Below are 21283 nucleotides of genomic sequence, written 5' to 3'. Positions count from 1 at the left end.
TCGGCTTGCTCTTATGTGAGCTTAACCTTCTAGTAGAATTCTTTTAATAAAGTAAACAATCTATGATCTTTTTGTTTGTAAGTTATTACATAAAGTAAGAAGCTCTTTAGATATCAAAAAATTTACAAAAAGCTTGCGCAATTTAATATCTAATCAATTTCTTACTAAATACATAAAGTGTGCTGTGTTCCATCAGCCAGGCCCAAAAAAAAAAAAATTGAGTTACAAGAGTTAAAAATCGAAAATAACAAACCTGCAGTGAGTTGCAACAGGGGAAATGGTCGAAGAGGCTATAAGAATCTGTCCTTAAGACCAGAAAACTTATTAATCTTTCGAGTTACATATTTCGGGCTAACGAGTACACTTCTTTTTTATACGTTGTGGGATATGATAGAATTTAGTAGGGTAAGTACGCGACCGGATCACGAATATCCAATTGGTTCTTCAGATTTCAAGCGCAATCTACTTTAAAAATTGTTAGGTTTTCCTTAGTCTTAGATGGTTTGGGATGATGATCGAATTATCATTATCGCTTGGTTATGTTCTTATAACCTTTGACCTCCCAACAAATGATTAATTTAATTAATTTTCTTTCTTTCCCATGAAATTAAGGCAGTATAATTTATTTGAACCAATTAAGCTCTAATACTGTATTTAGTAAAATTAGGAATAAGTTTATATTCAATTAAGTGAGTTTTGACGCTTTATTGTCTTCAAAAGATTAATAATAAAATAAATGAATTTTGATTATAACTGATAGATAACCAGTTCTATCTGCAAGTGTGAATTGTCAATCAAAGCTTTAGCTGTCGAGGGCTCTGAAAATGGTCGATGCCTCACGTAACTAAATGGTTTATTTCTTAGGTTTCTTCATGGCTGTCACTCTTTGTGTTTTGCAGACATTTTATATCCACTATTACAACACAAAGTTAGCGTGGTATTAATGTGGATTTTTTCTGTCTTCTCCCAGATCAAATGAAATATATAAAAATGCAATGAGAACTATCAACGAATAGAATAACAACGATATACAATAAAGTAGGTATGACCTATGAACAAAACAAATACGACCTGTCGTAGACTCCCTGCCAAATAGTGTTTATATATAAAATACTGTATTAAAAGTATATGTCAAGGGAAATTGATAGTATGGGTGCGTAGAATTATAGGGAATAAATAATCTCATCTTCATCAATCTTATTTTATAACTTTCTTTTTCTTATTATTATTCATGGGAAAATTTTCTCTATCTTCTATTCACAAATTTTCTCATACTGTATTTTTCCCATGAATCTTAAATTTTTATTCGAAGTATTTGTGTTCTTTAATATTTGGTTTAATTGGTTCTAACACTTTGTTATAATCTTGGTTATATAGGTTTGTTGCATAATTAAATCGTGATTCATTAAGTATATGACGTGTTTATTTAGATTGAAGATTAAGATTAGATAGATTTGAAAATAGATTGGTGGTTCAAAGTGACTAAATTAATAATTTAAAATCAATCACTAAATCATTACTTCTAAATGGCTATCACTTTCTTGTCTCAATGGAGAGAAAAAAAGTTATCGGCACATTCCGAAAAAGGAGACTAGCTTGCACTAAATGCTCTATCCTTTTGCATTAATAAAATTTTATACATCTAGTTTTAAATGCTTAAGTAGATATTCAGATAATTTGACAGTATATGATTATGTTTATATAAAGCAACCCTAGCAAAGAAAGGTTACTCATTCTAGTAAGCTTGTCCCCGTACGTGGCCACTTACATCTCCATGTATCTCAGGTTTATTCTCCAAGCTTTCTTTCTGTTTTTATGCCTTGTATGTTCTGTAAAGAACTATCATGCTGAACAAGCTGAAGCCCGACTCTCTTATAGTCACATTGTTAAAGTCAGTTCTCTTTTGCCCGCGACCGTTTGCAACTGGAATTCCACAAGAGGTTATATAAATAGTTTTGGTTTTTTACAGTTTTGTTGTAACTATTATTGATCTCCTGACTGAATATTATGTCTTGCTGTTTCAGTTCCAAGCAAAGCATCTGTGGAGGTTGTAAGCAGATATGGTCCATGCTCGTACATTAATAAGGGCAAAGGAAAAACTCCAAATTACAAGGAGATTCTGCGCAAAGACCGGGCCCGAGCCAAATACATTCAATCCAGAATCTTCAAGCACAAACATTCTGGCAGTGATGATGACCTTTTAAAGCAAACAGACGCCTTCACGGTCGGTACCAAGCCTGAGTTATCAGATGGGGTATCCGTGGGGTTTTATATTACTGTATCCTTGGGAACGCCAGGACAAAATGTTAGTCTCCTTTTGGATACTGGTAGCGACATCACTTGGACACAGTGCAAGCCATGCCAACAATGCTTCAAACAGAAAACCCCCTTATTTGATCCATCCAAATCCTCCACGTATTCTGCCGTTCCATGCCAGTCGTCAGCCTGTTTACCAGGTACAAATATGGATTTGTAACACTTTTTTTGATAAATCTCATATTCAGAAAAGAGGTATGTTGGATATATATAAACATCTTGGCTTGAGTCATGGTAACATCGGATCTGTTAAACACTTTTTGGAATTCAAAAGGCCAAAGGACTATTTCCCACCCAAGGTATGCTGACTTCTTAAAGTTGCCCCATTAACTTTAAAAATCTCATTTATCCACCCATGACAAGTTAAAATTAACAAAATCCTAACCCTTGAAAAATTTATCTCATTTTCCCCTCTAAAAGTTTAAAAACCAACATTTTCTTCCTCAAGCCATGTTTGAAAAAATCACATTTCCCCCCTAGAGTTTTGTTTCAAAATCCAATCACCTTCTCTAACGTTATTGTCGCCCGTCTCTCCCTCCTGACGGTCTGCTTCAACTCTACCCCAACCCTCCAGTGTTTAGAGATGTCGTTTGGAAAGAGGAATCATCTTCCCAGAGGAAAACGAATCGTCTCATCTTCATCATTTGGGAAGACGATTCCTCTTCCCAAACGATGTCTTTGGATGTCGGAGGGGTTGGGGTGGAGTTGAGGTAGGTCATCGGAGGAAGGGGAACCGTCGGGAGGGAGAGACGGCCGATGATGGCGCTAGAGAAGGTGACCGGATTTTGAAACTAAACCTTAGAGGGGAAATGTGATTTTTTCAAACTTGATTTGGGAGAGAAAATGAAATCATATTTAAGTTTATTTTTAATATTAAATATAAAATAACGATTTTGACTTTAAAATTAACAGATTTAAACAGTCATGGGTGGGTAAATGAAATTTTTAAAGTTAATGAGGGGAACTTTGAGAAATCAACATACCTTGGGTGGGAAATAGTCCTTTGGCCAATTCAAATGAAAAACCTTGACAGAACGAAATTGGGGCAAATATATACAAGAATGTTGAGTCCTCTGGTAGGGTCTTAAATTTAAAATTTAGATAGTATTAATAAATTTTTAGGGTAATAATAACTATAGCTATCAAACCATCACTTTTTTCTCTGTGGGAAAAATAAAACTTTACTTTTTTTTTATCGAATTTTCATAATTTTCAATTGGAAATACCAATAAATTTTCAAATTTTCTTATTTAAAATACCAAAATTTCATTATTTATTACTAAAAATATCAAACTATCCATTTTATTTACCCAACTAATCATTTTGCTAGCAAAACAAAACAAAACAATATTTTTATTTATGTTATTCTATATTTTTGATAGAATATATTAAAAATTTAATTCTTTCAATCAAAATATCTGAAATCCACTTCAGTATCTTCATTTGCTGTTATCCATCAATTTTTTTTTATTTGTCATGTGTTTCCTGCATGAATTTAAAGATATATGCTCCCATGCATGCGCCAATTCCTTTTGGAATATAAACCGAAATCTTTTTAACAAGAAATTTATTGATTACTGTTCTCCTGCAGATTTCGGACGATTTTGCGATGAGAAAACATGCGTCTACAGTGCCTTTTACGGCAGCGGTAGTTCCATTGGCGTCGTCGCAACTGAAAAGTTAACCATAATGAACGGCCGTTCTGATACTTTTATCAAAAACCCTTACATTTTTGGATGTGGCATTAACAATTCCGCCGACTTCGACGGAGTAACTGGCTTAATGGGTCTCGATCGAAATCCATCATCCTTCATATCACAAACTTCCCAAAAATACTTTTCTTACTGCTATCCCTCATCTTATGGTTCCACCGGATACATAACCTTCGGCAAGACTGATGATGAAAAAAAATACAAATTCGTCAAGTTCACTCCAATACCTACTTCTCCAAAACAGTCTCAGTTTTACGATATTATCGTCACTGGAATGGCCATCGCTGGATCAAAGCTACCCGTAGCCAGTTCAGAGTATACTAAACCAGGAGCTATTATTGATTCGGGAACGACCTTCACATCACTGCCACCATCTGTGTATGTGGCCCTGAGATCAGCTTTCCGTAAGAAAATGTCAAAATATAAGATGATAAAACCAGGGAGCAATGATGAATTTGATATTTGTTATGATTTTAGAAAGTATGATAAAGTTGTAATACCAAAGATTTCTATCTTCTTCAAAGGCGGGGTTAAATTGGAGCTGGATGTGAAGGGAACTATGGTCGTTCTTAAAAGGGATTTAAGCCAAGTGTGTTTAGCTTTTGATACAAGCTCTGAATTTGATGATACATCTTTGATCTTGGGAAATTGTCAGCTTAGGGGAATCGAGGTGCACCATGATTTTGTCGGTCAGAGAGTTGGGTTTGGTCCTGGTGGCTGCAGCTGAACTTGCACTTGAAAACTAACAAGCAGAAACTCTTGTGCTTCAGTTTATGTTTGAAATGCTGCGTTCCTAATTATATGCTTCTACTTTCAAGTAACATTGAATAAAGTTCGGATGTTAAGTTTTTTTTTTGTTATAATTAACTGTTAAAGAAGCATGCAAGTTTGTACTTTGTATTGTAAAAGCAGTGAGAAAAAATTAGAGTGAAAAGTTTCTGCAAACAAAGTCAATTCTAATTCTGCAAAACCCATTCTACTCTTCCTCTGTTTTTCCTCTGCCGCAACTTTCCAGGTTATTTTGCAATAAGACTATTTAGAAAGTGTTAAACCGAAATAACCTGGAAACTGAAAGCGTCAGAAGGATACGACTATTTAGAAAGTGTTAAACCAAAAAATAACCTGGAAAGTTGCAAACCGAAAAACAATGAAGCCCTGTTGGTATATACAGGAATAATTTAAAATTCAATTAAGTGAATTTTGACGCTTTCAGTGTCTAAAGTTTTTCTTTTTGTTTCATTAATGTACGTTTCTTTTTGGAAATTTAAATAATAAAATAACAATGTATCTGTAAGTGTACATCGTCAATCAAAGCGTTAGCAGTAGAGGGCTCTGAAAATGGTCGATGCCTCACGTCACTAAATGGTTTGTTTTCAAGGTTTCTTCATGGCTGTCACTCTCTGTGTTTTGCAAACATTTTGTATCCCCTCTTGCAACCCAACCTTAAAGTGGTATTAATTTGGATTTTTCTTGTCTTCTCCGGGACGAAATGAAATAAACGTTAGGGCCTTCAAGCATCAAGATAGTTGTGGATATACTTCTACGAACAGAATAACTATGACGCGGTACAGCGAGTATGACATATGGGTAGAACAGTGCGACTTGTCGTGGACTCTCTATCAACTAATTAGATAAGCACATAAAAATTTGTAGTACAAGTGTTTGTCAAAGAAACTAGACAGTGTGGGTGTGCAGAATTAGAGAGAATAAATAGTTCATTCTCCATTTTGTAACTTTTATTCATTCATAACGAAGTTTTCTCCATCTTCAATCCATGAATTTTTCTGTATTGGATTTTCTATGTAAATCCTGAGTTATTGTTCATAAGCATTTGCTATATTTGCTTTAGTCCGGTTACTAACACTATGTTATAATCTTGGTTTTATAGAAATGGTGCATCATTAAGTCGTAATCCATCAAGTTTATGACCTGTTTATTCAGGATGAAGATTAAGATTAGATAGATTTGAAAATAGATTTGATGTCTGTAGTGACTTAATCAATAATGCTAAATCAATCACTTAATCATTACTTTTAAACGGCCATCCCTATCTTGCCTCAATGGAGCCAATGAAGGAAAAAAGTTGTCAGCACATTCCAAACTCTAGTAAACGGAAGCACTCAATGCTCCATCCATCTGCTCAAAAAAATATATATATATTTACACCCAATTATGAATATTCAATTAGATATCATCATGTGATCGTGATTGCATAAGCAACCCCAGAACAAAGAGTTTGCAAGTTCCAGCAAGCTTCTTGCCTGATATAACAACAGTCATGCTGAACAAGCTGAAGCCCAACTCTCAGACAGTCACATCTTTTGCCCCCAACTGTTTGCAACCGGAATTCCACCAAAGGTGATGCACATAGTTTTGACTTTTCATAGTTTGAGTTGTAATTATCATTGAGCACCTGACTGAATATTATGTCTTGCTGTTTCAGTTCCAAGCAAAGCATCTGCGGAGGTCGTAAGCAGATACAGTCCATGCTCATACATTAATAAGGGCAAAGTAAAAACTCCAAATTACTCAGAAATTCTGCGAAGAGACCGAGCCCGAGCCTAATACATTCAATCCAGAATCTTCAAGCACAAATATTCTGGCAGTGATGATAACCTTTTAAAGCAAACAGACGCCTTCACGGTGGGTCGCAAGCCTGACATGTCAGATGGGGTATCCTTGGAGTTCTACATCACTGTAACCCTGGGAACGCCAGGACAAATTGTTAATCTCCTTTTGGACACCGGTAGCGACATCACTTGGACACAGCGCACGCCATGCCTTTAATGCTTCAAACAGAAAACCCCGATTGTTTGATCCATCCAAATCCTCCACGTATTCTCGCGTTCCATGTCAGTCGTCAGCCTGTTTACCAGGTACAAATATGTATTCATACTACTCCTAACTAACTCCCCAAAGTCACAAAAGTGCAATAAAGATATTAGGTATCTATGGGTATTCATCATTATTTAAAAATTATATATTCTTTAAATATTAATTATTAAATTGTAAATACACATTTGGATTATAATTCCAAAAATCAAAGCTGTGACGATAAAAAACTTAGGTAGTCTCAATTGGACTATATCTTAACAATATTATTTTTTTTTTATTTGACATGTATTTTGTTATACATGCTCCTAGATGTGTCAATTGGGTTTATTGGACAAATTGGTTTGTTCAAGCTCTATTTCAAAAAAAAAAAATTCCGGGTCCAAGCTTTGGGTCTATCCCTTTAGGTTCCAATATTTTATTTAGGCTTGGTTTATTAGAATTTTTTAAGCTCTAGGTTTGTTTTAAGTTTCTCCTATAACTTTAAAAAATATGAAAATATGTGAAACGACCTTTATAATCCTTATATATTTGAAAATTTTACAAATACACAAATGTTTATAATGAATATTAAATCTTATCAAACTTTGGGTTTGAACAATCTCTGTTAACCTGAACCCAATAACTTAATAGATAAAATTTTTTAACCAAACCTGTCCGAGGCCGGAATTCTATTCAACCCAGCAATGAATTTTTTGAACTGGACAATGGAACCTTGGGTTTGGCCGACCAAACTGACAACTTAAATGCTTCCATGCGTGGAACAATTCCTTTTGGAACAAAAACCGAATTTATGTAACAAAATTTGTTGTTTACTGTTCTCTTGCAGATTTCGGACAAATTTGCGACAAAAATTGGTGCGTCTACGAAGCCTCTTACGGCAGCGGTAGTTCCAAAGGCTCCGTAGCAACTGAAAAGTTAATCATAATGAACGGCCGTTCTGCTACATTTGTCAAAAACCCTTACAGTTTTGGATGTGGCTTCAACAATTCGGCCGACTTTAATGGAATAACTGGTTTCCTGGGTCTCGATCGAAATCCATCATCCTTCATATCACAAACTTCACAAAAATACTTTTCTTACTGCTATCCCTCGTCTTATGGTTCCACAGGATACATAACCTTCGGCAAAACTCCTGATGATAAAAGATACAAATTCGTCAAGTTCACCCCAATACCCACTTCTCCAAAACATTCTCAGTCTTGCGATATCATGGTAACCGGAATGGCCATCGCCGGAAAAAGGCTACCCGCAACTAGTTCAGAGTATAGTAAATCAGGAGCAATTATTGATTCAGGAACGAGCGTTACATTGTTGCCACCGTCTGTGTATGCGGCCCTGAGATCAGCTTTCCGTAAGAAAATGTCAAAATATCAGATGATAAAACCAGGGAGCCCGGATGATTTTGATACTTGTTATGATTTTAGCCAGTATGATAAAGTTGTAACACCAAAGATTTCTTCCTTCTTCGAAGGCAGGGTGAAATTGGAAGTGGATGTTAAGGGAATTGTGCTTGTTGCTAAAAAGGATTTAAGCCAAGTGTGTATAGCTTTTCAAACAGGCTCTCATTATCATAATTTTATCTTGGGAAATTATCAGCTAAGAGGAATCGAGGTGCACCATGATTTTGTCGGGCAGAGGGTTGGGTTTACAGGTCAACATCTGACATTAACTGCCGCAAGAACCCCTAGAAAATCCCAGTATCTCATCTACTATGTCATAAAGAATATTCACATTCCGTTGTTGATGATTCCCAATAATTGTTTCAGTATCTTCAGCGAAAGCCAAACAGACTTGAGACTCGCTCTCACTCAACACAACAGAATCATGATCCAAATTCAAGTCTACAGAATTTTCAAAATGCAGAATCATGGACGATACCACACTGCTCAGATCGTACCACGCAAGATTATAGCACGTATCCATCTTCCCATACGGCGGAGCAACTGGAAATTCCGCCATGAATTCGTTGAATACAGAGCGAAGTTCTGAATAAACTGTTGCAGGCAACCGAGTGATGCGGGTTCCAGAGTCAATAACAATGTTTCGCACTGATGCGGCGTCGTTTGAATATATTTGCAGGGTCCTTTGCCCGATTGTGATGCCAACAAGGTTAACAGAGTAAGGATTGTATCCTTGTGGGTCGCTAATTAGTGGCTTGCTGATTCGAGGCAGGCAAGTCAACGCTGCTGTGGTGCCAAAAACGAGAAACCCAGAAGAGGCCTCTGTGGGAGGAAGACAGTAGCAGAACAAGAGAATAAAATTTGTGGAAGTTTGAGAGATTAAAGAGTCGTTGCTTAAGCCAATGCCAAGAACACCTGCAACTGCGCCAAAGAGGCCACTGTTATTGTGCCCACAAAGGAAGGTAAAGTCTTTAAACTCGTAAGTGGCCATTGTTAAGGTATCGTGCGCGAAATACCCACTGGCGTAGGACTTGTCGTGGTAGTTTTGGGTGTATGGATGTGAAGAATTGGAGAAGGTTGAAGATTGAGAAGGATCGAAAATGGGGTCCTCTTGTTCATAGCATGGTTTGCATTGGATCCAGGTGGTGGAACTGCCTGCGTCGAACATTAAGGTTAAATCACGTTTTGGTGTGCCGCAGCCAACTGTGACAACGTAATTGTCATCGCCGATTGGCTTCTTCCGCAGAGAAAGTGTCAGCCCCCCCAAATGGAAGCGAATAGGAGAGATCGAGCTTTGGATTGGTCCACGGCAAGTTGTGACCGGGTTCCTGAAAAAATGATTTGTTATTATAATTATCAGAATTACTTCTTATTGTACTGATGAACGCGTGAGGGGTAGATTGAAGCCCATCTTAACCCATATATCCAATTCAAACGCAAACTTAAATTCATTCTAGATAATAAACAGTATCATTGGAAGGTTATTAACGAGATAAATAATCTCATTGATAGGCTTAAACTCAAACCGAATTAATTCGATTTAGTTTGGCTCGGTCCAATTTGCAAGTTAAGCAATGATTCGATTCAATTTGAGTTTGACTCGTAACTTGATTCAATTCATATAATCAATTATTAAAACGATATCGTTTTGTATTATGAAATAAAACAATATTATTTTTTTAATAAGTTAAGAATTTAAACTATTCGAACTGTGAATTTAATTCGAACTTCTAACTTTAAACTAAGGGAAGGAGCTAAATTTAAACTATTTTAATGAGCTAAATTTAACCATGTGGAAACTATTTCAAGTAACATTGAATAAAGTCTGGATGTTAAGTCATCTTTTTTGTTATCATTTGCTGTTTGAAGAAGCATGTAAGTTTGCATTGTGTCTATTGTTGCTCTGTTTTTCCTATCTTTCCGCTAGGGCTGGATTCGAGCCGAGCCAGTTTGAGCTCTAGGTCGGCTCGGCTCGGCTCGGTTCGAGCCCGAAACGAGTTGGGCTCTGCTTGGCTCGATCGAGCTCGAGCCGAGCTCGAGCTGGCTCAGGTTGGCTCGGTAATTTTTTTTTTTAATTTTTTATACAAAACGATGTCGTTTTGATCTATATATATATACAAAACGGTACCGTTTTGATATGAAAAATAAGCCGAGCCGAGTTCAGCTCGAATCGAGCTCGAACCGAACTCGAGCCGGCCATTAAAAAACCAAGCCGAGCCTGAGCTGGCTGCAAGCCGAGCTCGGCTCGGCTCGAATCCAGCCCTACTTTCCACAACAACTTTCCAGGTTATTTTTCAGTTTTACTTTAACTACTCCCCTTCATGCTGGTATAAACAATACTGTGCACCACATACACAATCCAAAAGCCATCAACCACTCTTTTTCTATGAATATGATCACTGAAAGATTATCACCATAGTTTATTCTGTAACTCTCTTCAATGAATAATAACTATATGATCATTGGAGGATGATCATCAAATAGGGTCGGATTCATATCGAGTTCGAACAAAAACTTGTTTAAACTTTATTCAAATCCAGAATAATGAACTCAAGTTTGAACTCGAACCTACTTAAACACTAAACAGTGGCACTATATAAGACAACAAGTAACTGAAGAAAAAAAGGAAGAAAAATTATTATAGAAAAATAGCACAAGTGAAAAATTATCAACTAACCCTCAAATTAGAGTCTAACAATCAAGCAAACGCTTCAATTCAAGTTTGATTTATTTGAGATATATAAATTTGAATCCGAACCATGGGACCTATATATGGAATGAAGTGGAAAAGTTATATGTGAGCACCAGGGAGGCCATAATATGTATTTGAATTTTTTGCAATTTAAAGCGAAAATGTCACTTATTATCTCATTCATAAAATACACCCATTTTATATGGAGAAAAAAGTGCAAAAAAAATAATATTATGCGTACTCATTTTAGATATGCATAATATTATTTTATAATAAAAATGTTTTGGAGAATAAATCATTTCAAACAAAGACCAGAGATTATTTACTTTAGACTTATTTTATGTTAAAAGTGTTTTGGAGAGTAAATTATCAAATCTAATAATCAGACCCACAACCTATTTTGATAGGTCGCACTCAAACTCTCCACTTAGAAGACCATCCCTTAATAACCCTAGGGCAGTTTGTATCTGTGTTGCTCATTTGATAAAAAGGAGATCAATAATCTTCTCATTTAAATATTCAAATGATCCGTTATCTCAATTGTGTACACACATAGTGTTGCTAGAGGGCATTGTCATCTCAACTGTTAGCATATTCTCTCAATGCTCTTTGAATCCAGATCTCCCACCATAGATTGGATATAATGAACACTAAACACTATATTTGACATAAAGTTCAAGGAGGAATGATTGGTCACTCAAAATGTTTATCCTATTTAAGCCTGATTAACATTATTTTGAGTTAAATTGAAACTTTGGTTAAAAGAAATATATAAACCAAACCAAATAATTGATTGGCCGATTTTAAACCGAATTTCAAATGTTCACCATACTTTATTTGAAAAACCAGTTTGCTACTTCACAATTTATTTTTTTTTTGGTTCAATTTTTTTGTTATCTGTGCTTAATGAGCTTCAAGGATCTGCAGATGGTTAATATGTCGTAGTTGGGGGAATCAATCTAACTCCTCTTGGAGAAGGAAAATCTACAACAGTTGGGTTGTGTCAAGCTTTGGTTGCTTTGCTTGATAACAATAGAAGTTTCAAGTGTTTAATTGTAAGGCATCGTGGTGACTTGAGATATGGAATTCTGGTGGAAAGCAATCTTTTTCTTAATTGAGTTGGCCAGAGGAAAGCTAATTCTGAAATATTATCGGCTTCAATTGTAATCTTTCATTTTGTAGAGGGTTTTTCTAAGTATAGTATCATTCGATGTCATTGATGGAGTGAATAATATTATCAAAAAATTGAACATTGTTCAAGATAAACAGAATCATCAAATGAACAGACGAATCAATCTCAAGTCAAACACCAGTTCAAAAATGATTCATTCGAACATAGGATTCCCCCTAGTTGACTGCTTGTACTCAACTAAATGATTTGAAATTTTCCTGTATTTTCCAGCTGAGTGTCTCTAAATTAAAGAGATCATCCGCAGTGGCCGACAATTCATCGTGTTCTTACTTTCAGCATCAGGGGTCATGTCTGGGACCAAAATCGATTCCTGCCAAAATAAATCTGGCGCCTAGTGCTTGCAGTGTGGCTTGCTTTACCATGTGTATCACGTTAAGGTTGAAGCACAACTACTTGTCTGCAGTCTTTTCCAAAAGAGGATTAATAGATTTTGTAAGGGCCAAAGGACTTATTCCCACCCAAAGTATTATGTTTCTCTAATATCCTCTTCTTAATTATAAAAATCTCAAACATCCACTTATAAATAATTAAAGTTAATGAAATTCTACTCTTTAAAATTTTATTAAAATTTTATCTTTCTTCACCTCTCTAAACCCTTAAAAAAAAATAGCAATCTCTCTTCTTAGATCAAGTTTTAAAAATTTATAATTTCCCCTATGTTTTTTTCATTATCCAACGACATCTCCAATGCTTCTCCGGTGGCATCTCCTTTCTCTTTCTCTCCAGTTGACAGTCTTAAACCTAACAAAAAAATAATGTTTCATCAAAAAAGATGAAACATAATCTTCCCCAATGAAATGAGATCTTTCGTCTTTGTGGGATGTCATCTTCGCCTTCCCCGATGAAGACAAGATCTCTCATCTTCCTCTGGAAGGATGAACAATTTCCTTTTCCCAACGAAGCTAGGAGCTCTTTTTGGCATCAATCAATATCGATCAAGCTTTCAAATGAGAGAAGTCTAACTGTCGAAGTGAGAGGAGACGTCGGGAGATATTCATCACTGGCGATGGCTTCAGAGATCTGAAAACTAAACCTTAGGAGGAAAATATCATTTTTTAAAACTTTGCTTAAAGAAAAATTTTTAGTTTTCAAGGTTTAGAGAAAAAAAAAGAAAAAAATTTTAATTTATTTTTAATATTACAAATAAAATGACGATTTTACTCTTAAAATTTTTAACTTTAACCACTCATAAGTAAATGTTTGAGATTTTCAAAGATAAAAAATAAAAACTTCAAAAACCAAAATACTATGGGTTGGAATAAATCCTTCGGCTTTTTAGAAGAGCCAACTCATCTAACATAGGTAATACTTCTCAGTATCAAATATCTGGTTTCTATATTTCTAAATCTTTCTCACTTCTTCCCCTCTCATTTCGCCCGTCATTGTCATGCTCTCTCCCCTGAATAACCAGTCTTATTAAATTCAAATAATGATTTCTTAATTTGAAAATAAGATATCAATGAAGACTTATAAAACATAATAATATTGTTTTCTAGTATGGCTAGAGGACACACAAAAATAATACTAACTGACATTATATTTTTCATATGGAAGATTGTGAAATATTTTGTGGGGGTAAGAACTACCGTATAAAAACAGAATGTTATTATCGTATATAGGTATGGTGCATCATTCGAGCCTAATCTATCAAGTTCATCACGTGTTTACTCATAATAAAGATAAAATAGATGTGAAATAGATTTGTGCACTTGCGATGGGTAGGGACTAAATCAATACTTCTGAATCTATCACCAAATTATTACTTCTAAATTGCTGTCCCTATGTAGTCTCTCTCAATGAAGCTGATGGTGATTGACAACAAGGAGATGCTTGCCCCGTAGGGTGGGACATATGTCTATTCCCCCCTTTGTCCCTTTTGGGGATTACGAGGGATTCATATTCCCTAAAAATTCTATTCTCATCAACACTATTTAAAAATTAGCATAGTAGAAGAAACAATAGTATGATAAATAATTAAAAGTGTAAAGAGTATTATTAATTATATTTTAGAAATAGTTATAAAATCAAAAGGATACAAGGCAATATTAAAATATATATAACTTCCTTTTTGTTTTCTCTCTAATTTTAAAATTGTTTTTGTCTCGTCTCTATTTTTATTTATATTGGAGAATTCTCTTACCATACAAGATATTTATCTCCTCTCGTCTCTATTTCAAAGATTGTTTTTATTTGTGTCACCATTTATGTTAGAAAATTATTTTCCCATATAAAATATTTTGGGGTCAACTTGTCATCCCTAATCTCCACATGCCAAACTCAAGTAAACAAATATTAGCTTGCACTTAGCGGGCGTTTAGTTTAAGGGGGAGAAATATTACTCTGATAATCTATATTTTATTATTTATATTACTTTCTTTAATTAGTAAGTAATGAAAGATTTTAGTAATTATTACTTATCAATAGTAATATGATAAGTAATATAAGAGATACTCTAATTATTATATTTACCTTAGATATTAAAATATTATCAAAATAATTTTGATTTTATTATAACTATATTCTTATTTATTAATTTTTTTAAGGTAAAAATAATCTTATTGTAAATAAATATAACAAATAATATAAAAAATATTTTAGAATAATTAAACACAAAGATATTTAAGTAAAATAATATACTATATTTTTTTATTATTTCTATCTAAATATAATAATTATTTATACCTACTCATTTTATCAAATTTTATCAAATATACTAATAATTTTTTTGAAAATAAACTATTTTCAAGATGATTTTTTAATTTTACTAATAAAATATTCCCAAACCAAAGTCTCTTTAATGTGATTACATTTTACGGCCTCCAATGCTCCGCCCAGCTGCTTATATAAAGCAACTCCAGATAACAAAGTCGGCAAGTTCAAGTAAGCCTCTTTCCTTGTGGCCACTCCCACTTATATCTCCATGTATCTCAGGTTTCTCTTCCAAGCTTTCTTTCTTTTCTTATGCCTTCTATGTTCTGTAAACAACAGTCATGCTGAACAAGCTGAAACCCAACTCTCTGATAGTCACATTGTTGAAGTCACTTCTCTTTTGCCCCCAACTGTTTGCAACCGGAATTCCACCAAAGGTTATGCACATAGTTTTGATTATTCATAGGTTTGTTGTAATTATCATTGAGCACCTGACTGAATATTATGTCCTGCTGTTTCAGTTCCAAGCAAAGCATCTGTGGAGGTTGTAAGCAGATATGGTCCATGCTCGTACATTAACAAGGGGAAAGTAAAAACTCCGAATTACTTGGAGATTCTACGCAGAGACCGAGCCCGAGCCAAATACATTCAGTCCAGAATGTTGAAGCTAAAAAATTCTAGCAGTGATGATGACCTCTTAAAGCAAACAGACGCCGTCACCGTGGGTACCAAGCCTGAGATATCAGATGGGTTATCGGTGGAGTTCTATATTACTGTATCCCTGGGAACGCCAGGACAAAATGTTAATCTCCTTTTGGACACTGGTAGCGACATCACTTGGACACAGTGCACGCCATGCCTTGATTGCTTCAAACAGAAAACCCCGTTATTTGATCCATCCAAATCCTCCACGTATTCTCGCGTTCCATGCCAATCGTCAACCTGTTTAGCAGGTACGGTATATATGGACATCCTCCCATTAAAGGTTAATAATGGATCGGTTAAATGACTTCCAAATTCTTAAATTCGAAAGAAATACCCTAACAGAATAATAGATGTTGAGTCCTTAAAAGATCCCAAAGGTTAAAATCTTTACAGATTTTGCGTCCAAATTGTACATCTCTTAATAGTTTTAATAACTGTTTGGGATAGCAATATTCGTAGGTATCAAACTATTAATAAAGAGCTAACATTTTTTCCTCTATTCAATAGACTTAATTTATCCCTTCAATACAAAAACACGAAAGTTTGAAATTTCGGTTTGTTTATCTTTTCAATTAAAAAATCAATATCCCATCTTCTCCATAAATTAACATGATAGTTTGGTATCTTCAGTCTTGTTATCCACAATTCTTGTTGATTACTATTCTCCTGCAGATTTCGGACGAATTTGCATTCAAAAAAGGTGCGTCTACGTTGCCTTATACGGCAGCGGTAGTTCCATTGGCTTCGTGGCAACTGAAAAGTTAACCATAATGAACGGCCGTTCTGCTACATTTGTCAAAAACCCTTACATTTTTGGATGTGGCTTTAACAATTCCGCCGACTTCAATGGAATAACTGGTTTACTGGGTCTCGATCGAAGTCCATCATCCTTCATATCACAAACTTCACAAAAATACTTTTCTTACTGCTATCCCTCATCTTATGGCTCCACTGGATACATAACCTTCGGCAAGACTGATGATGATAAAAAATACAAATTCGTCAAGTTCACTCCAATACCTACTTCTCCAAAACATTCTGAGTTTTACGATATCATCGTAACCGGAATGGCCGTCGCCGGAAAAAAGATACCTGTAGCCAGTTCAGAGTACAGTAAATCAGGAGCAATTATTGATTCAGGAACGACAGTAACGGGTCTGCCACCGTCTGTGTATGCGGCTCTGAGATCAGCTTTCCGTAAGAAAATGTCAAAATATAAGATGATAAAACCAGGGAGCCCGGATGATCCTGATACTTGTTATGATTTTAGCGAGCATGATAAAGTGGTAATACCAAAGATTTCTTTCTTCTTCAAAGGCAGGGTGAAATTGGAGGTGGATGTGAAGGGAATTGTGGTTGTCCTTAAAAAGGATTTCAGCCAAGTGTGTTTAGCTTTTCAAACAGGCTCTCATGGTAACGATTTTATCTTGGGAAATTTTCAGCTTAGAGGAATCGAGGTGCACCATGATTTTGTCGGTCAGAGGGTCGGGTTTGGTCCTGGTGGCTGCGGCTGAACTTGCACTTGAAGATTAACAAGAAGAAATTCTTGTGAAGCTTCTACTTTTAAGTAACATTGAATAAAGTTTGGATGTTGAGTCATCTTTTTTGTTATCATTGGCTGTTTGAAGAAGCATGTAAGTTTGTATTTTGTCTATTGTTGCTCTGTTTTTCCTCTGTTTCTTCAGCAACTTTCCAGGTTTTTTTTTTCGGTTTTACTTTAACCCCTCCCCTTCATGCCGGTATAAACAATACCATGCACCACATACACAATCCAAAAGCCATCAACCACTCAGAATAATGAACTTAAAATTGAGCTCAAGCCTACTTGAATACCATACAATGACATTATATAAGACAAGAAGTAACCAGAGAAAGAAAGGAAGAAGAATTATTTTAGAAAAATAACTCGACTGAAAAATAATCAATTAACCCTTAAATTGGAGTCTAACTATAAAGTGAAAACTTTAATTCAAGTTTAAATTATTTCGGTTATTTATAGATTTGAATTATAGTCAATTCAACTTAAATTGATCTATTACAAAACCCAGATATAGAAAGAACTGGAAAAGTGCTATGTGGCCACCAAGGAGGTCATATATAAATTTGAATTTTCTACAATTTAAAGTGGAAGTGTCACTCATTATCCCATTCATAAAATACACTCATTTTATATTTATAGACTTTTCTTTAAATTTTATTTAATATGTAAAAAAAGAAATATTATGTGTATTCAGTTTAAGTATACAAATAAATATATATTTATATGTATTATATAATTAGATGTTATTGAGTACAAGCAGTTTTATTATATGCAAAAATACCTTTTAAACATTAATTAAATTATTTACTATATACCCATTTTTTATTAAGAGTATTTTGGAGAGTAAATCTTCAGGTAAAATGACCGGATTATATACTTTTACACATATTTTATGTTAAAAGTGTTTAGGATAGTAAATTCACCAAATCCAATTATCAAACCCATAATTTATTTTATTGTATAATAAGAGACTTAAACTAAATTCTCCTGCTTTGGAAAATCAGCCCTTTAGCACCGTAGGGCAGTTTTGTATCTGTGTTTCCCATTTGATAAAAAAGAGGTCAACAATTTTCTTATTTAGCTCTTCAAAATTACATTTCTTATATATATTCAATTACTTACTGTTGAACATCTGACATTAACTGCCACAAGTACCCCTAGAAAATCCCACCTTCTTATCAATTATGTCATAAAGAACATTCACATTCCGTTGTTGATGATTCCCAATAATGGTTTCAGTATCTTCAGCGAAAGCCAAACAGACTTGAGACTCGCTCTCACTCAACACGACAGAATCATGATCCAAATTCAAGTCTACAGAATTATCAAAATGCAGGATCATAGACGGTACCACACTGCTTAGATCGTACCCCGCAAGATTATAGCACGTATCCATCTTCCCAAACCGCGGAGCAACAGGAAATTTCGCCATGAATTCGTTGAATACAGAGCGAAGTTCTGAATAAACTGTTGCAGGCAAGCGAGTGATGTGGGTTCCAGAGTCAATAATGGTGTTTCGCAATGATGCGGCGTCGTTTGAAGATATTTGCAGTGTCCTTTGCCCGATTGTGATGCCAACAAGGTTAACAAAGTAACGATTGAACCCATCTGGATCGCTTATAAGTGGAGTGCTGATTCGAGGCAGGCAAGTCAACGCTGCTGTGATGCCAAAAGCGAGAAACCCAGAAGAGGCCTCTGTGGGAGGAAGACAGTAGCAGAACAAGCGAAGAAAATTTCCGGAAGTTTGAGAGATTAAAGAGTCGTTGCTTAAGCCAATGCCAAGAACACCTGCAACTGCGCCAAAGAGGCCACTGTTATTGTGCCCACAAAGGAAGGTAAAGTCTTTAAACTCGTAAGTGGCCATTGTTAAGGTATCGTACGCGAAATACCCACTGGCGTAGGACTTGTCGTGGTAGTTTTGGGTGTATGGATGTGAAGAATTGGAGAAGGTTGAAGATTGAGAAGGATCGAAAATGGGGTCCTCTTGATCGTAGCAATTCATGCATGGCTTGCATTGGATCCAGGTGGTGGAGCTGCCTGTGTCGAACATTAAGGTTAAATCACGTTTTGGTGTGCCGAAGCCGACTGTGACAACGTAATTGTCATCTCCGATTGGCTTCTTCTGCAGAGAAAGCTTTGGCCCTTCAAATGGAAGCGAAAAGACAGATCGACCTTTGGATTGGTCTTGGCCAAGTTGTGACCGGCTTCCTGGAAAAAAGAATTGTCATTATAATATTCAGAGTTACGTCTCATTTTACCGATATGCTTTAGGGCTGGATTCAAGCCCCCACCTTAACCCGTGTCTCTAATTAAACTCAAATTCAAACTTATTCTAAATAATAAATAATATCATTGGATAGGTTAATAATATTATTAGTAAGCCTAAACCTAAATTGAATTAGTTTGATTTAGTTTAGTTTAATCCGATTTATAAGCTAAATAATAATTTAATTCAATTTGAGTTTAACTCATAACACGATTTATGCTATCAATTACTAAAATAACATCATTTTATCTATAATTAAGTAAAATAATATCGTTTTATTTATAAATCGTGAATTCGAACTATAAATTTGATTCGAGTTTATAACTTTAAACTTAAAAAATAAGTTGAATTTGAGCTATTTTAACTTTGGTTTAATAAACTAGAGTCAAACTCAAGTTTTGGGTGTTTGGGTCATATCCACCCATAGTTATCGAAGTGAAAAACGAGTTAATTTTGAATTAAATTACTGAATTAAAACTTTAACTCAAAATGACTTAATTCAAATCAAACCAGAGATTCAATCTAACCCAGCTGAGACCATATCACCCCTACATCTAGCAAATAAGCAATATTATAAGAAAATAAAACTAACCTTCATTAGTAAAATTAGGAAAGCTCTTGGACGCTGGCAAGAGTGAGTTCATTTCCTCAGCATGTTGACGATCATCTGCCACTGCCAGTTCTCTGGCTCCAAAGACAAAAGAGAAAAACAGAAAACAAAAGCAAAGAAGGCGGCAAAAGTTGGCCATGAAACAACCCATTTACAGAGACTATTTCAAAGCATCTCTGATCGTATTTCAGTGACGAGTACAGTTTATATAAGAGCCATATATCTTCATCTTTCTGTGTGAGGCTATAAGACACCAAGTGAAGACTTACTTTTAAGCTAAAGGCCAAAGACATTGACTCCAGTCGACGCACGGCAGCAGGTTTTTTACTCCATGAGTGAATTTCGCTACAGATATATTCGAAACTGCATTTGTTTGGTAGCTCCTCCTACCGCTAATCCTGCTAGTAAAGTCAGACGTCCAAACAAAAATGTCAATGTTCTGTGACTTATATGCATGCATGGAGTAACAGCTGGGCGAGACCTGTACTGAGACTCCAAAACTTTTAAGGTCGTCCTGGATCGACATTTTGTGTTCACTTGGACTTCAAATTCACGTGCTCTGATTTTTCTCAAACATGAATTTGGAATTCTAGAAAAATTATTAAATTTGCAGAAATATTTTTAAATCCATTTTAATTTTTTTTATAAATAATATAAATTATGGGTTTAAATAATTTTATTAAATTAAAGGATAAAATATAATCTTACAAATCGATTTGAATAAAGTCATTATTGTCTTAAGTTCAAACCCAAACTAAAATTTTATTATTTTAGTGAGCTCGAGTTTTGTATACATTTAATTGATCAGGGTTGATCTTGTTATTCCTAAAATAAATAAAATCTAGAAAAGATGTGATACAAAACCCATTACTCGAAAACTTATATCATTATTAATAATTTTCGGAAAATGAAATAACCAAAAGAAGCACTTGATTTTGGACAAAGGGATTTTAAGGTAAAATGATGTTTATCTGATGTTATGTTTCGAAGTAGGAGGCTTTGTTTTACTTGGCGGACGCGTACCATAAGTAATGCCGAACTGATAGATTGTGTTATACCTAAGGCAAGGTATAGTTTACATTCACAAGACATTGACAACAAATTTGGTTGGGAAATGGAAATGCAAATTTAGGAGCCCAATTATTTGACCAAAAAAACAATATAATATAAACTCAATTAATAAATATTTAAATAATATATCCAAATAAAATCATTAAATATTATTTTATTTTAATTTTTGTTTTCAATTGTGGATCCAACCATTGTTTTCCCCAACTGTATGGGAGAAGTTTGACAACTATAAAATCAACCTACAAATCAATAAATTTGAGCATCATTTGACTTACACATGGGGTGGGTGGGGTTC

At 34.9% G+C, this 21283-nt stretch overlaps 5 protein-coding genes across 5 annotated transcripts; 3 read left to right on the top strand and 2 right to left on the bottom strand.

The window, feature by feature from the left end:
• Positions 1-1743: 1743 nt before the first annotated feature.
• Positions 1744-4876, top strand: LOC123195188 (aspartyl protease family protein At5g10770-like). The gene is made up of 3 exons (XM_044608835.1): positions 1744-1940; positions 2025-2456; positions 3908-4876. The coding sequence occupies exons 1-3, from the start codon at positions 1775-1777 to the stop codon at positions 4753-4755; spliced, it is 1446 nt and encodes a 481-aa protein (XP_044464770.1). The 5' UTR covers positions 1744-1774; the 3' UTR covers positions 4756-4876.
• A 1813-nt stretch (positions 4877-6689) lies between these two features.
• On the top strand, positions 6690-8485 carry LOC123194220 (aspartyl protease family protein At5g10770-like). The gene is made up of 3 exons (XM_044607374.1): positions 6690-6774; positions 7690-8403; positions 8460-8485. The coding sequence occupies exons 1-3, from the start codon at positions 6690-6692 to the stop codon at positions 8483-8485; spliced, it is 825 nt and encodes a 274-aa protein (XP_044463309.1).
• A 43-nt stretch (positions 8486-8528) lies between these two features.
• On the bottom strand, positions 8529-9254 carry LOC123194219 (aspartyl protease AED1-like). The gene has a single exon (XM_044607373.1). It carries the CDS (start codon positions 9252-9254, stop codon positions 8529-8531), a length of 726 nt encoding a protein of 241 aa, XP_044463308.1.
• Positions 9255-15010: 5756 nt separating this feature from the next.
• On the top strand, positions 15011-17155 carry LOC123195315 (aspartyl protease family protein At5g10770-like). The gene is made up of 3 exons (XM_044609004.1): positions 15011-15233; positions 15318-15749; positions 16174-17155. The coding sequence occupies exons 1-3, from the start codon at positions 15068-15070 to the stop codon at positions 17013-17015; spliced, it is 1440 nt and encodes a 479-aa protein (XP_044464939.1). The 5' UTR covers positions 15011-15067; the 3' UTR covers positions 17016-17155.
• Positions 17156-18086: 931 nt separating this feature from the next.
• Positions 18087-20302, bottom strand: LOC123195316 (aspartyl protease AED1-like). The gene is made up of 2 exons (XM_044609005.1): positions 19900-20302; positions 18087-19249 (listed from the first exon to the last, which is right to left on the bottom strand). Exons 1-2 carry the CDS (start codon positions 20066-20068, stop codon positions 18180-18182), a joined length of 1239 nt encoding a protein of 412 aa, XP_044464940.1. The 5' UTR covers positions 20069-20302; the 3' UTR covers positions 18087-18179.
• Between the last annotated feature and the right edge of the window lie 981 nt (positions 20303-21283).

Source organism: Mangifera indica, chromosome 13 (genome assembly GCF_011075055.1).
Source record: "Mangifera indica cultivar Alphonso chromosome 13, CATAS_Mindica_2.1, whole genome shotgun sequence".
In the NCBI taxonomy this organism is placed as follows: domain Eukaryota; kingdom Viridiplantae; phylum Streptophyta; class Magnoliopsida; order Sapindales; family Anacardiaceae; genus Mangifera; species Mangifera indica.
This window is presented reverse-complemented; position numbering and strand designations above follow the sequence as displayed.

Excerpts from the sequence above, each read along its gene's own strand:
- LOC123195315 (XM_044609004.1), top strand. The coding sequence starts at position 15,068 with ATGTATCTCAGGTTTCTCTTCCAAGCTTTCTTTCTTTTCTTATGCCTT. Across the intron at positions 15,234-15,317 it reads CAACCGGAATTCCACCAAAG|TTCCAAGCAAAGCATCTGTG; the intron begins GTTATGCACATA and ends CTGCTGTTTCAG. Across the intron at positions 15,750-16,173 it reads ATCGTCAACCTGTTTAGCAG|ATTTCGGACGAATTTGCATT; the intron begins GTACGGTATATA and ends ATTCTCCTGCAG.
- LOC123194220 (XM_044607374.1), top strand. The coding sequence starts at position 6,690 with ATGTCAGATGGGGTATCCTTGGAGTTCTACATCACTGTAACCCTGGGA. Across the intron at positions 6,775-7,689 it reads TAATCTCCTTTTGGACACCG|ATTTCGGACAAATTTGCGAC; the intron begins GTAGCGACATCA and ends GTTCTCTTGCAG. Across the intron at positions 8,404-8,459 it reads AAAGGATTTAAGCCAAGTGT|CTAAGAGGAATCGAGGTGCA; the intron begins GTATAGCTTTTC and ends GGAAATTATCAG.
- LOC123194219 (XM_044607373.1), bottom strand. The coding sequence starts at position 9,254 with ATGGCCACTTACGAGTTTAAAGACTTTACCTTCCTTTGTGGGCACAAT.
- LOC123195316 (XM_044609005.1), bottom strand. The coding sequence starts at position 20,068 with ATGGGTTGTTTCATGGCCAACTTTTGCCGCCTTCTTTGCTTTTGTTTT. Across the intron at positions 19,250-19,899 it reads TCCTAATTTTACTAATGAAG|GAAGCCGGTCACAACTTGGC; the intron begins GTTAGTTTTATT and ends TCTTTTTTCCAG.
- LOC123195188 (XM_044608835.1), top strand. The coding sequence starts at position 1,775 with ATGTATCTCAGGTTTATTCTCCAAGCTTTCTTTCTGTTTTTATGCCTT. Across the intron at positions 1,941-2,024 it reads CAACTGGAATTCCACAAGAG|TTCCAAGCAAAGCATCTGTG; the intron begins GTTATATAAATA and ends TTGCTGTTTCAG. Across the intron at positions 2,457-3,907 it reads GTCGTCAGCCTGTTTACCAG|ATTTCGGACGATTTTGCGAT; the intron begins GTACAAATATGG and ends GTTCTCCTGCAG.